The following is a 13570-nucleotide window of genomic DNA, read 5'->3' on the forward strand; positions in this document are numbered from 1 at the left end:
ACATGAATTATTTTTACAAGACCCTGTTCTATGTAAAAACAAATATACAGCAGTGACAAAGATGGACTTAAAACCCCCAGGGAAATGAAAGGGCTCACGAGCTCTTGTGAGTCGCCTGATCAGCTAAGGAGCTTGTATAGAAGCAACCTCGGCTCCTTCAGTTAGCCTTTGTCACAGCTAAAGTCCTGCTTGCATTTGATATACACACCGACTTCCCAAAAACTCATGTGTGCCTCCCTTCAAACCAGTATCCAAATGGAAGAGTCGCTTGACAGCCCGTTATGTTCCACATTAATTGATAATTCCCACCCCAAATGTTTGCTCTGAAGAGGGACGGACTTCCCACCACTTGTTATAAATTATTCTCACTGCCCCAGTGAATTTGCTGCCATTTTTTTATTAGTTGTTGTTATAAAGTTAGCTGCCACTAGGTTATATTTCTGTACACTTCTAAATCAAGGGAAAATAGGTCAGAAATCACTGAAAACAATTAGCTTATTAAAAACACATTTTTTTAAAAAAAAGAGAAGTGGGGGGTTATTGAAAAACGGTCCAGTATTTGTATTGGGAGATCTGGAAGAAGTCGCCACTGTCTTCATTGTGACAACTACATTTTAAGTTATTATTTCTGGTCTTCTAGTGACAGGGTCTTACTCTGCAATCCAGGGCAACCTTGAATTCACAATCTTCTTGATTTAGCCTCCAGAATGAAGGGAATGCCTTGTGTGTACCGCTACTCCAGCTTGGTCATGATTTTGACGTATGGGGCATGTCATCTGGGTCTTCCCCATACCTCTAGATGGTAAAGAGAGTTTATGTCTCTGCGCTCCTGTCCCCACACCCATTCTCTAAATGCTTGTCCGGCAACAAGTTTAGACAAGCTTGTTTAGCCTTTTTGGTCAGAAACAACGGAAACAAAATCCTCTTTGGAGGTCAGACAAAAGTAACAGATTCTGAGATGTCCGGAATTATCTGTCAGCCTTTTAGAAAACCAAGAGATCCCAAGCGAAGCTCCCTTTATACTCTTTATTAAAACTATGCAGCACTCTCCGTCCTTTCTATCTCCCCAAGCAAGTCCACCCCTGATCCAAAAAGAAACAATGATAATGTGAGAATAATAGAAAGATGACCAGTTCTTAACTTCCTTCTTCCATGGCTCTTGGAAAATGGTATGTAGTCAATTCTTCTTCATCTGTGGCTTCGCTATGGCACCTGTACAGACAGACACAGAGACACCTCAGATAGGTCTCCCTAAGGGTTATTCTTGAGTGGGTAGAGATTCACACTGATGGGGCAGTGGGAAATCAAAAAACGCCTTTGCACACAAGGAGAAAAACTCTGATTAAACAACCATTACTGCTACAGAGACAAGAAGCAAGCTAGTCCCCTGCCTTGTGGGTCAGTGTGTGGTTAGCCAGATACTCAGTAATGCTACTGGCCTGTACGGTACTCTCGAATCAGCTCCCCTATTGCTGCTGCTTTGGAAGAGTGCAGTGTGCTGCATGCATCCATGGGAAAAATGCAGAGGCTTTGCAGATGGAGATAAAGAGACAGCATCAAGTTAGAGAGGAACTAGAAAAATGGCAGCCTACCTAATTGGGGTTTTCCATGGCTTCTCCCAAATCAGTTTATATCAGTATTGACACAGGATTGGTTTCAGGTAAGCACATTATAAGATCATTCTTCTGTTGAAACTATAGTATGACATTCCTAGAATGGGTTCCACTTAGCCAACAAGTTGGCATCTCCATATTTCTTGGTCACCAATGTTGGCACAAGCTTTGAAGTTGATGACCTCTCTGTGGCTCATTAGCCATTGTGCCGGTTGCCAAATGCTATCACTTCTACTTTGAAAAATTTTTTTTTTCTCAGCTCAATCTCTTCTTCCTTGTGGGAATCAGAGCCATGGTAGCGCTGGTCTGCAGTGTCTCATACTCCAGATTCCAGCACAGCAGCAGACACCAGGAGAGTGAGCAGACAGCCTACAGAATGGGAGACCGGCATGGCCAGCCATGCTTCAGTCAGGGGTTAACATCTCGCATATATAAAGAACTCAGAAAATTAAACTCCCCCTAAACAAAGCTATCTGTTCGAAGTTCGAAAGTAGGCCAATGAACTAAATAGTTCTCAAATGAGGAAACATAATCAATAAATATTTTTAAAAATTGTTCAACTCTCTTAGCCATCAAGGAGAGGCAAAATAAAATTCCATTTCATCCCAGCCAGCAGCATGGCTATAATCAACGAAACAAGCAACAACAAATTCGGTTAGAATGTTGGGGAGGAACCCTTGCTCACTTCTAATGGGAATGTGAACTGGGATCACCACTATGAACATCTATATGAAGGTTTCTTAGTAACAACATAACAATTCTAAAACTATAACTACCATACAACCTCCCTATACCACTTCTTGGCGTATACAAAAAAAGACAATATTCTACCATGGAAATATTTGGGCATCCATCCATGTTGACTAGTGTTCTAATCACAAATTAGAAGATGGTTGCATTTAGATGCCTATCAGCAGATGAATGGGTAGTGAAAACAAGGCACACATACCCAGTGGGAAGCTACTCAGCTGTAAAATTGCCAGAAAATACGTGAACCTGTAAATTTTAGTGAGCGACCCACACTTGGAAAGACAGACACAAGTTTTCATATGTAGATCCTAGTTTCTAATTTTTATACATGTGTGTATATTAGTGGGTTGTTTGAGTGTGGGTATAGGACTTGAAATCAGAAAGGTGATCAGGAGATGGAGGAGGGCAATAGGACACATGTGACATGGAAGTGGAATGGGGGTGACAGAAGGCTCCAGCCAGGGATGGCAGAAGGGTGGGAATGAAGAATGTATGAAAATGTCACGATGAAGCACAGTGTGCTGTATGTTATTTCAAAAGCAAACAGATACAAAGAAGGTCCCAGACTGAATTCATCCTTCAGTTGGCCACCTCCTGTACGTGTATTTTCAACAAATATACATTATAGCTGAGAATATAGCCATCTGTTGCCTACCTATGTTTCTGGCCTGTCATCATTTCCTTTGCCTGTCACACAAGGCCTTTGGAATGGATGAACTTGGCAAACTACTGGCTTCCACTCTTCCCAAAGCTAAGAGTCATCAGATAATATCTGAATCCTACAGCTGAGTTTTCCCTGTTTTGCTGTAGCCCATGGGCCTGCCTATCTGTGGTCCCACCAAAGCATCAGTATTTGGTTAGATGCAATGATCTGTGATCTTCCTTTGTTCTGTGACTATGTAAGTTCACGTAACTTCTTCAATAGAAAAGGAATATATACATCACTCGGGACAACCTGAATCCACGGTTCTGGGGCCACTCTCATTCATATTTGGCACAGAATAAACTATGTCTTATACTTTAGAAGGAGAGTCGCACTTTTCATGGACAGAAGGAATTCACATTTTCACAGTTTATGTCCCTCAAAGTCCCCATTGGGATGAGCTAAGGTCCTTATAGTATTTCCCCCCTCATGCTGGGAGGGATGACACTTTGTTCTTTTGGTCCTAAAGTGGTAAAGAAGATTTGAGTTAAATGAGATGGTATTGAAGGAAGGAGAGGAAACACTTGGAGTCCTCTGAGGGAATGTCAATTGGCACCAGGCTTTTGTTCTGCCGGTGTTCATAGGACCCACCTGAGCCCTACATACAAAGGTACCTAGTAGTGTGGCCTTCAGTTTGGACTCAGTTTTCCTTTGGTTTAGGGGAAGAGCAGAGAACAGCTAAGAAGTGTCTCTGTGGGCTACCGATGAAAGAGAAGCACTGACCCCATTTCCAGTGATTGATCTTCTCTCCAAACAAGTAGATGCCGGCACTCAGGACGTAAGTGGCTGAGAAAAAGAGGATAATACCCAGCGGGCTGAGGGAGGCAAACACGGGGTACACCCAGTTTCCAGTCTGAACGTAGCGCCACAGGATCCTGCGTGAACAAGAAGTCAAGATGACTGTTAGCATCACAGAAGCCAGCAAGGTCCTTTCACCTCAGGTTTGGCGGGACACTGGAAGACAGCAGGTGAAAAGCAGGCATGGGGGACATCTGTCAACATGTGACATGTCCCCACAGATCTGGAGGTCAGTCAGTAATCTCCCAGCATCATATGTTGTTTTAATAAGTCATCTTGTTTCATGGAATGAGATGGGGCAGGGGAGGGCTTCTCCCTATTTAATACTCTATAACCCATCTTGATGAATGGATAAGGGAAGCCTGCAACATATCATCAGCGAAGGAGGGTATGTGAGTCCATGACTGGACTGTTGCTTGCTTTAAGATGGACAGCTGGCTGAGACATTGGATCTGTAAAGACTCTGTCCTAAAGCTAAAGCAATGGTGTGTGTGTTGTTGTTGGTTTTGGTACCTAAGGGGACAGCATGGCTCTTCTCAGCTCTTCAAGTCTTGTTGGCACAGGATGGGAAGAGGTGGTGCATCATTGCCCTCAGACAGGATGCCTGGGAGTTATGTGTTATCCCTGACTTTAGCTCTGGAGTTCTTAGGGACTGAGCACTAGGTGGGAATGGATGAATGGGTGGCGAGGCTCACACCTCACTCACATGAGGATAGGATGTAAGTTGTTTCTATGAGCCAAAGGAACGAGAAGAAATGCTGGGAGAGAAGCCATGGTGTCTAAGTGAAGCCTAAAAACTGCACTATGCTGGAAGCCAACAGCCCTGAAGATGCCAAAGTCTGGGATAACTTAAAACCCAGAAGATGTGTTAAGGGATGATGCCACCTCGGCTGTGGCTTACAGCTGTTAAGTGTATTCAATCTGGAAGAGGATCCTGTGACTTAAATGTTCAGTCTGCCACCTATTAGCTGCATTACCTCCAGTGGTTTATTAATTCTGCTGGTGTAGACTCAGGGGCAGGGGGTGGGGGACTCCAAACACATACACCTCATCAAGCGCCTGCAAGAATTACAGGAGTGAAACACGTGTTTGTTACCGGTGTATGTCATGTGTAAGACATATAAGGCAGTTAGTAGTGCCTGGCATGGGGAAGTTTAGCAAGCGTTCCTAAGAGGCCACATTCACAGAGTGACAGGTCAGCAGAGTTCTCTTATAAGAGGGAAGATAGGACGGGCCTGAGAAATGGAACTCCAGTGTGGCTATTGGAGTTCAGACAGAAACATGAAGCTCTGTGCTTATGTAAGCCATCAGAAACCTGTATGCAATCTCTTAACATTTCAAATACTTTCAGTTTAGTAAGTGTTTTGTGGACCAGGGCTAATATTTGGGACCAGGACTAGGGTGGGGCAAAGGGGGATCTGGAGTCTGGAATTCACAAGCTCAGCACTATGCATCAAAAGACACTGTCATCAGTGTAGAGGGGCTGTCAATAGGACACTGGGAAAATGTGTGCAAATCATATGTATATTAATTGGTTAACATTTAGAATATATAAATACTTAGCCTAATTCAAAAATACTCACAAAAAAAAACTAATTAGAAATAGATGATTGACTCGGATAGACATTCCACAAAGAACATACGCAAGGAATAGGACCACACCGAAAGATGTCAGGTGTCCCTAATATCTGGAGAATGCAGATCAAAATCATGAGCCACCACGTCATTACACAGATTATCTATTATTAAAACAAAAACCTCAAACAAATCAAACCACAGAGGCTATGCGTTTGTGAGGGTATAGAGAAGTTGGAGCCCTTCTCTACCATCAGCTAGGAAAACCGTAGGGAAGTTTTTCAGGGAGTTAAGAAAGGTTATCGCCCTAGAAATTCTACCGCTGGCTTATACACTCAAAGACTTGAAATCAGGAACCCAATGATATCTGAACGTTAGGGTTTATAGCCCAAAGGTGGAGAGAGTCCACTGATAGGTGAACAGAGGAACAAAACGTGACTTGAAAAAGAAAAACATTTGAACCTAGGTTCCAACATGGTGTAAACTGTGAAGGTAAGAAAAGGGCCCATATAACCCCATTTATAAGAGGAGGCCGTGGTGGCAGAGTCATAGAGACAGAAAGGTGGATGGTGAGTGTGAGGAGGGGGCAGAGAAGGGATGGAGAGATGCTGAGTGGGCTCCGTTGTGGAGGGGAACAGTGCCGATGGCTGCACAACGTGAATGTACTTAATGCCACCGAAGTACACACTTTAAACAAGGAAAATGGTCGATTTTATCCCACGTTTATTTTGTCACATTTAAAGAGTCATTTTAGGGCCACTGTGATAACTACTTTTATGTCAACTTGACACAAACTAGAGTCTTTTTTTTTTCCTTTAGAGTCACTTTGGAAGAGGGAACCTCAATAGAGAAAATGCCCCCACTGAACTGGTCTGTGGGCAAGCCTGGGATGCATTTCCTTGATTAATGATTGATGTGGTCAAGCCCAGCTCACCGTGGGTGGTGCCACCCCTAGGCAGGTGGTCCTGGTTCTATAAGAAGCAGGCGCTGGGAAAACCACGGGTGAGCAATTTAATAAGTAGCATTCTGCCATGGCTTCCGTCTTACTTGCCACCTTCAGGTTCCTGCCCTGTTTGACTTCCTGCCTCAACGTTCCTTGGGGAGACGGTGACCTGGGAGTTGTACAGTGAAATGCATCCCTTTCTTACCCTAGCTTTGCTTTTAGTAAACTTTATTAGTTATTAAAATGATCTGGCCAGACCCCCAATAACCGAGGCAGAGCCCTATGGATTATTTAATTTGCTCTTGCACAGTTACTGGGGAATTACCCCTAAATCTATTTTTCTAGTCACTGGACTGTCCACTTCCCGAGTACTTGCTGTCTGAATCCTGCTTGGGTTGCTTCAGCTCCAGTGATCTGTCCTTAGGGATGGGGGGAGGGGAGAAAAAGGGTGGGGGTGATTTTAGTTGGTCCATTACATCTTGTGGAGACCTCCTGTTCTCTCCATCTTCCTCCTCCTTCACCCTCCTTTCTCCTTCACTTTCTCTCCTTTCTTTTCCTGGTTCCTATCTGTGACCTCCAGCCCGGTATCTAAAACTTCCGCTTCTTCTGTTCTCCCCAATAATTGGCTGTAGCCACCTTTATTTAACCAATAGTTTTAAATTGGGGAGCAAAGTTTACTTAGCATCACTTGGTGGACATGAGGATCTTCTAGTCGGTGGACAACCAGATCTTGGGGGTTTCAGCATTTAGCATTAGAATACATAGCAGCACCAGACCAACTCCCAACAGTGTTGTTTTATTAAAGCAACATAAATCCTACCTTAGATGGACAGCATCGGTCTTAGGGTCAATCAAGTGTAGATTTTGGTGTTTGGTCCCTAGTCTTGCCCTGCTGGGATCCTTCATCTCCCAAACCACCCAGCTGTTCCCTGCTATGTGGATACTGTGATGACTGTAACAAAATAATATCGTCATCATAATTGACACTAGAATAAAGATGCGCAAGGCAGAGATGCATTGTGGGCTTTTCACAGTGCTTCTTGCCTGTCTGGTTATCTTGTGCTACAGATCAGAATAGGAACAAGGGGCAGAAAACAAATATCCCCAAAGCAGGAATGGATCTCTGAGCTCAGGAACAGATTGTATTAATTAGTTCCCAGTGTTTACTTTAAATACATGAAATCGGGGCTTCCGAATTCCTTTCATGAGAGGCAGTCTGCAAACAAGGGCATTCCCTGAGGGACCTGGGAAGTTTTGGTTTTGTTTCACTTTTGTTTCCTTTCAGCATCAAGCTTCGGATGCCAGGGTTAGTAAACCAACTGTGTGTTTCCACAGAGAGCATGGCCCAGAAGGGAGAGCTGTTAGCTGACAGTAGGAAAAAGCAGAAGAAAGCCAAGCGGAGTCAGGGGCAAGAATGTAGTGGTTGTTGAAGGCCATTCAACAGCGAGTGAGTTAAGAAGAGTCACCGGGGCAGCTGGAACCATTTCTCTGTGGTTTGCTTAAATACAGGGAGAAAAGAAGGAAGGAAGTAGGGAGGGGGAGGGAAAGCAGAGGGGGTGGGGGAGATGATAGTACACCTTGCTTGCATCTCACCTCTATCTCCTGCATGGGCTGAATTTGGAACCTCACCCAGGCCATCCTGACATACCTCCTTTGGGTGTGAGGCTTCCTCCTTGTGTGTCTGCCTGACCTCAGCTGTCTGCTACATCAGCCACCTTCCTACCTCATCTAATCAGAAAGACAAGAGGATTTCTCCAGCGTGCGCTTCCTGATCCTTCCCCTACTTTCTCCTTTGTGTCCAGAAATGGCATCCTGAGGGGTCAGCTACCTGCATCCCCTGGCACACATCCCTTCAGAATGTAGGCAGTGATTTTCCTCTTGGTGGGTGGGTCTCAGTCTTTCCGGTAGAGAGGAACTGCTTTTCTGGAGGTGGGGTGTATCCTAAAGATTTATTTATTTTTATGTGCGTTGATTTTTTTTTTTTGTGCCTGCCTGCATGTCTCTGGGAGGGTGCCAGGTCCTCTGGAACTAGAGTTAAAGATAGTTGTGAGCTGCCATGTGGGGGTCCTGGGAATTGAACCTGGGTCCTCTGGAAGAGTAGCCAGTGCTTACAACCACTGAGCCATCTCTCCAGCTCCTAGCATTGGATTTTAATAGAATTGAAATATGGGATTTTTTAAACTGGCTATTTTAAAAACTATATCCCAAACTATTTCTTTCACAATTCATTCTCATCTCTATTAGCAAAACCACTGTCCTGGCCACTATGCGAAGATTCTTAAGCTTATCCTTAATGTGTCCTTTACATTTACCCATTACATGCTAATCAATTCATAAGCCTAGTCCACTCCTTCAGCAATATATTTCTGGTAGACTCTTCACTTGGAAAGAATCTGGTACCTTCTTTGTACTGTTAATACTTCTAGTTTCTGTTACAAGCATTGTGATTACTTTTTAATTGGTCCCCCAGTGGCCAACCCCCGAATGCTGATAGTAGAAGCACATCGTGTGACATCTTGGTCATTATTTTCATCCATCAACATGAAGAAGGTTGGTGAGCATGGCTGTGGGAAACGGGGCAGGGATTCTAACCCTTGCTAAGACTGGAGTTTAAAAACCTTGCTCGACCATGGTTGTTCTAGATGAAGGTTGCATTTCAGAAATAGCAAACAGTGGCTGTAAGAAGGACTCCAGCGTGATGCACTAATTGGAGGAGGAGCGAGTTCTAAGTGTAGGATATGACCAGCTGGTCTGGACTCGGCTTGCTTCAGCATTTGCAACATGTACCGTTTTCTTGGGAGATGATTTATATATGAAGAGAGATTTTTAAATACTATTATTCTTGAGGAGCCCGATGGTTAACATTGACAGTTAGTCTCGGAGGGTCTGGAGTCGTCTAGGAGGCAAGCCTCTGATCACACCTGGGATGGATCTCTCGGACTTGGTTATGGCCTTGTTAGGGTTTTATCGCAGTGAATCGACGCCACGATGACGGAAACTCTTACAAAAGGAAAACGTTTCATTGGGGCTGGCTTACAGTTTCAGAGGTTCAGTCCATTGTCATCATGGTGGGAAGCATGGCAGCGTGCTGGCAGACATGGTGTAGGAGAGGTAGCTGAGAGTTCTTTATCCAGATACCCAGCAGCAGACTGCCTCATTGGGGTCTGACTGGAACATCTGAGACCTCAAAAGCCCACCCCCAGTGGTACATTTGTTCCAACAAGGCCACAACTCCTAATAGTGTCGCTTTCTGTGAGTGTGTGGGGCTAATTGGTTTTTGTTTTTGTTTTTTGTTTTTTTGTTTTTTGTTTTTTTTTCAAATCACCATAGTCAGCTAACCCCTTGGGCATAGCTAGGAGGGATTGTCTTGATTAGGTAAAATGAGGTGGAACGGTCACCCTAAAAGTGAGTGGTTTAATCCCAGCACTCGGGAGGCAGAGACAGGCAGATTTCTGAGTTCGAGGCCATCCTGGTCTACAAAGTGAGTTCTAGGACAGCCAGGGCTACACAGAGAAACCCTGTCTCGGGGGAAAAAAAAAGAAAAGTGAGCGGTACCCTCCACTAGTCTGGGATACTACACTGTACAAAAAAGAGGTTAGCTGGCTCGCAAGTATTTATTATGCCCCTCTTGCTGGTTGTGGGGTGCAGCGTGGACGGCTTGTTGCCCTTCTAAACCTGCCTGGTCTTTGGGCTCTCAAACACTATAGATGCCTTCCATGATGCCTTCCCACATGACTCCCTCCTTCTCTGGGTTCTTACAGCTCTGTGTGTTTTCATTTCACCTTAGCACTTTCTAGCCCGACCTCCCGTAGTCTGTCCACACAGCTCATTTCCACTAAGTAAGGATCCACATTCTGCAGGCTGGAGCCAGACCTTATATGAGTTCGCTTAAAAGGACCAGTTCTGTATCAGGGTAAATATGTGTTCAAATCCCCTTCTTAAAAAGGAATAAAGCCAGTAACAGGGACATTCCTTTCCCCATCCCTCACCATTGCTTCAGACAGAGTAGGGTGAGGTGTTTAGGGGTGAGGGGGCAGGAAGGAATGAGCAAGCCACCAGATTTATAGGTGACTAAAGCTTTCCAACAGAAATGAAAGATTTTTTAGCATCACTCCTCTGCAGGGCCAGACTGCCAATGTTGCAACCTGAAAAGCGAACAACACCCTTGGGAGGGGGGGTGGGAGTGGGGCAATCCCCAGGTGTCTATGTGGTTATATTTAGGTCACTGAGCTGCGGGTTTTATTGGAATGATGTCTCTCTGATGCAGAGTTAGCACCTCCTTGCAGACTCCAGTTTGTTTCTCATGCCCCCTACGGCCTAGTCCATGTTCAGAACCTCATTCTTGTTACACTAACTCCCCATCGGACCATCTCAATTGATAACCGCCCCCCTCCCCTAGAGCTGACCTACAGCACTTCCCCATGGGTGTCTACCGCTGTGGAACTTACTATGGCCCCAGGTGCTCATGAGGGTCTGGAGATGCATTGTGTTTAATGGGGGCAGGGATGGCAGGCAACAGAGTCACATGCCTTCTCACTGGGGACTGAACTGAACTGTGGAAGTATCTACCCTGGGACAATGACAAAATGCCCTCAGCTATACTGTATTCCATTTATTCTAGTACAAAGATGGGTCTAAAGCTACTTGAACCTGGGGTCTCTCGTTTCCAAACCTAGCTCTTTCTCCACAGTGTGCACACTGGCCAAGACTCTGCTCAGTTCTCAGAGTGTGTAAAACCACCGTGCTGGATGCTAGGTGAATGGGTGGCCAGAAAGCTTGCCCTAATCTCCGCACTTTAAAATCTTTCTTAAGGGTTGCTTCCAAGATTTCTACTTGAAACTCATGCCTTCTCCCACCAGGTGCCTCTGCCTTAGGACCTCATGACCTTGAGGAAGGCAACCTGAAAACCCAATGCACCGCCGGTGTTCAGAGGCCAGCTGATATCTAAGTCACCTTACTTCAATCATGGTCCCAGATCTATTGTAGATTTTGAGCATCTGGCTGATGTGACGCTCCTGCCCCATCTCCACACTTCAGCCATGGTCACCTGACTTTCCTTCATACTTAACTCACAGTACTTACTGAACTCGTTGACTTTGCTTAAGACTTTTTCTTTTCTTTTTAAGATTTATTTCATGTATGTGATTACACTGTTGATGTCTTCAGACACACCAGAAGAGGGCATTGGATCCCATTACAGATGGTTGTAAGCCACCATGTGGTTGCTGGGAATTGAACTCAGGACCACTAGAAGAGCAGTCAGTGCTCTTAACTGCTGAGCCATCTCTCCATCCCTGCTTAAAACTTTTTCAGAGCAGAAAAGCACTCTATTTGCAAATGCAAGTTCACTGGCATATATTCATGACCTAGCTTTCCCCCGTCCTCCAATTCTGCTATGCCCCTGCCTCCGTTAGCCCTTCAGAGCTCTTAGTACTTCTACCTCATCTTTCCTCAAATTTCTTCCAAGGTCATCTTACTCTTTCTCTGGATCTCAGCTTAAATGACTCTTCCCTTTGGAAAGCCAGCCCTGACCATCAGCCTAGAGCACCCTGGTCTCCATGCCAATTTCATTCTGTGTCTTCTTTGTCCTTTGTCCCTTCTCGTTCCCAGACAGTCCTTAAGAGCCACTGGCTTCTTGTACCATCCTGTGTCCCCAGTATCTAAGTCATACAATATGGCTTCAGCACCCCTCTTAAAACAATGATTCTGGTGTCCACTACAAATGGTCCCCAGCTAAGGCTTTGGTCTCTTAAAGTGTCCCTTTGTTAAAATCCAAAGACCCCAAGGGGTGGAGAACAGAGCAGAACACTTAATTCTCATGGAAATTATATTATGCAAGAACTTTTCAGGGGAAATTGAGGAAGGGTAGGAGGAAGACAGAAAGATTATGGGAGGGAAAGTAAGGCCATGAAGTTCTGGGTACCAAGCTGGTGACTTCTATGAAATCTCCCATGTCCTTTGAAATGTCACCTTGTGCTTTGCTCTCATTGTTAACAGAGCACTGCACTAAATGGCTTCCCATAGAGAGACTGGGGCAATGATCCAGAGTGCCCTATGACCTTGGTATTCAGTTCCTGTACATGGATGGTATGGCCCTTTCAGGCTTGAAATGGTGCCATATGTGAAGGCTGTGGAAGGTAGGGCTGGGAATATAGCACATGAGTAGAGTGCCAGCCCATCATACATGAGATCATCAGTTCAACCACAGCATCATAAAACTGAGCAAGGTGACTGTGGTGGTGTGATTGAAAATGGCCATCACATAGGGAGTGGCGTTATTGAGAGGTGTGGCCTTGTTGGAGTGGGCATGACCTTGTTGGAGAACATGTGTCACTGAGGGTCCGTGTTAAGGTTTCAGATGCTTGAACCAGGCCCCGTGTCATTTTCTTTCTGCAGCCTGCCAATCCAGACGTGGAACTCTAGGCTCCTCCAGCACCACGTCTGCCTTCATGCCCCCATACTTTCTGCCATGATGATAGTGGACTAAACCCCGAAACCTGTAAGCCAGCCTCAGTGAATGTTTTCCTTATAAGAGTTGCGACGGTCATGGTGTCTCCTCACAGCGCCAGAAGCCCCTACTAAGTCAATGATTCACTTCCCTAATTCTGTCAACTGGGAAGTTGAGACAGGAAGATCAAAAGAAAATAAAGATAATTGTGTTACTCTTGGTTATATGGATAGTTTGAGGCCAGAATGAGCTACATACGATCTTGACTCCAGAAAAATAAACAAGCAACAAAAGAAAAGAAGAAAGCAAGTTATGGAAGGAAGGAACAAGGTCATCTTTGAGTACCAGACAGAAAGTCATGCACAAGCCCTTGACTGCAGACCACAGTGCAACATTACAAAGAGTGACTGTCACCAGGTGATGAAAGATGATATCAAGACCAGTTACTGGATTCATTTTCCATATTCTGCAGGTCTCTGGTAACTGCCCTCTGGGTGCTTACATCTGAGGCCTAAGATGACGCAGGACAGTAGCATCTGCATAGATGGAGTGTGTATGGACACCTTGGATCATTCATTCATTCATTCATTCATTCATTCATTCAAACTCTAATTGCAAATGAAACTGAAGTCAATATGTATATGTATACCTGAATACTGCTGAACAATAATTACTTTTCATGGTGGGGGGACAAGGAAGTTTTGGCTTGCTGTGTGTGTGTGTGTGTGTGTGTGTGTGTG

General features: G+C 44.8%; 1 protein-coding gene across 1 annotated transcript in view; it reads right to left on the minus strand.

Annotated features, from left to right (window-relative positions):
• Positions 1-978: 978 nt before the first annotated feature.
• Adtrp (androgen dependent TFPI regulating protein) overlaps positions 979-13570 on the minus strand; it is a 61566-nt gene continuing 48974 nt past the window's right edge. Inside the window, exons 5-6 of the mRNA XM_029547569.1 lie at positions 3790-3941; positions 979-1212 (exon numbers count right to left, since the gene is read on the minus strand). Coding sequence (XP_029403429.1) covers positions 1178-1212; positions 3790-3941 — 187 coding nt within the window. The 3' untranslated portion in view covers positions 979-1177. The remainder of the gene's footprint in view (positions 1213-3789; positions 3942-13570) is intronic.

Source organism: Mus pahari, chromosome 16, assembly GCF_900095145.1.
Source record: "Mus pahari chromosome 16, PAHARI_EIJ_v1.1, whole genome shotgun sequence".
NCBI lineage: Eukaryota > Metazoa > Chordata > Mammalia > Rodentia > Muridae > Mus > Mus pahari.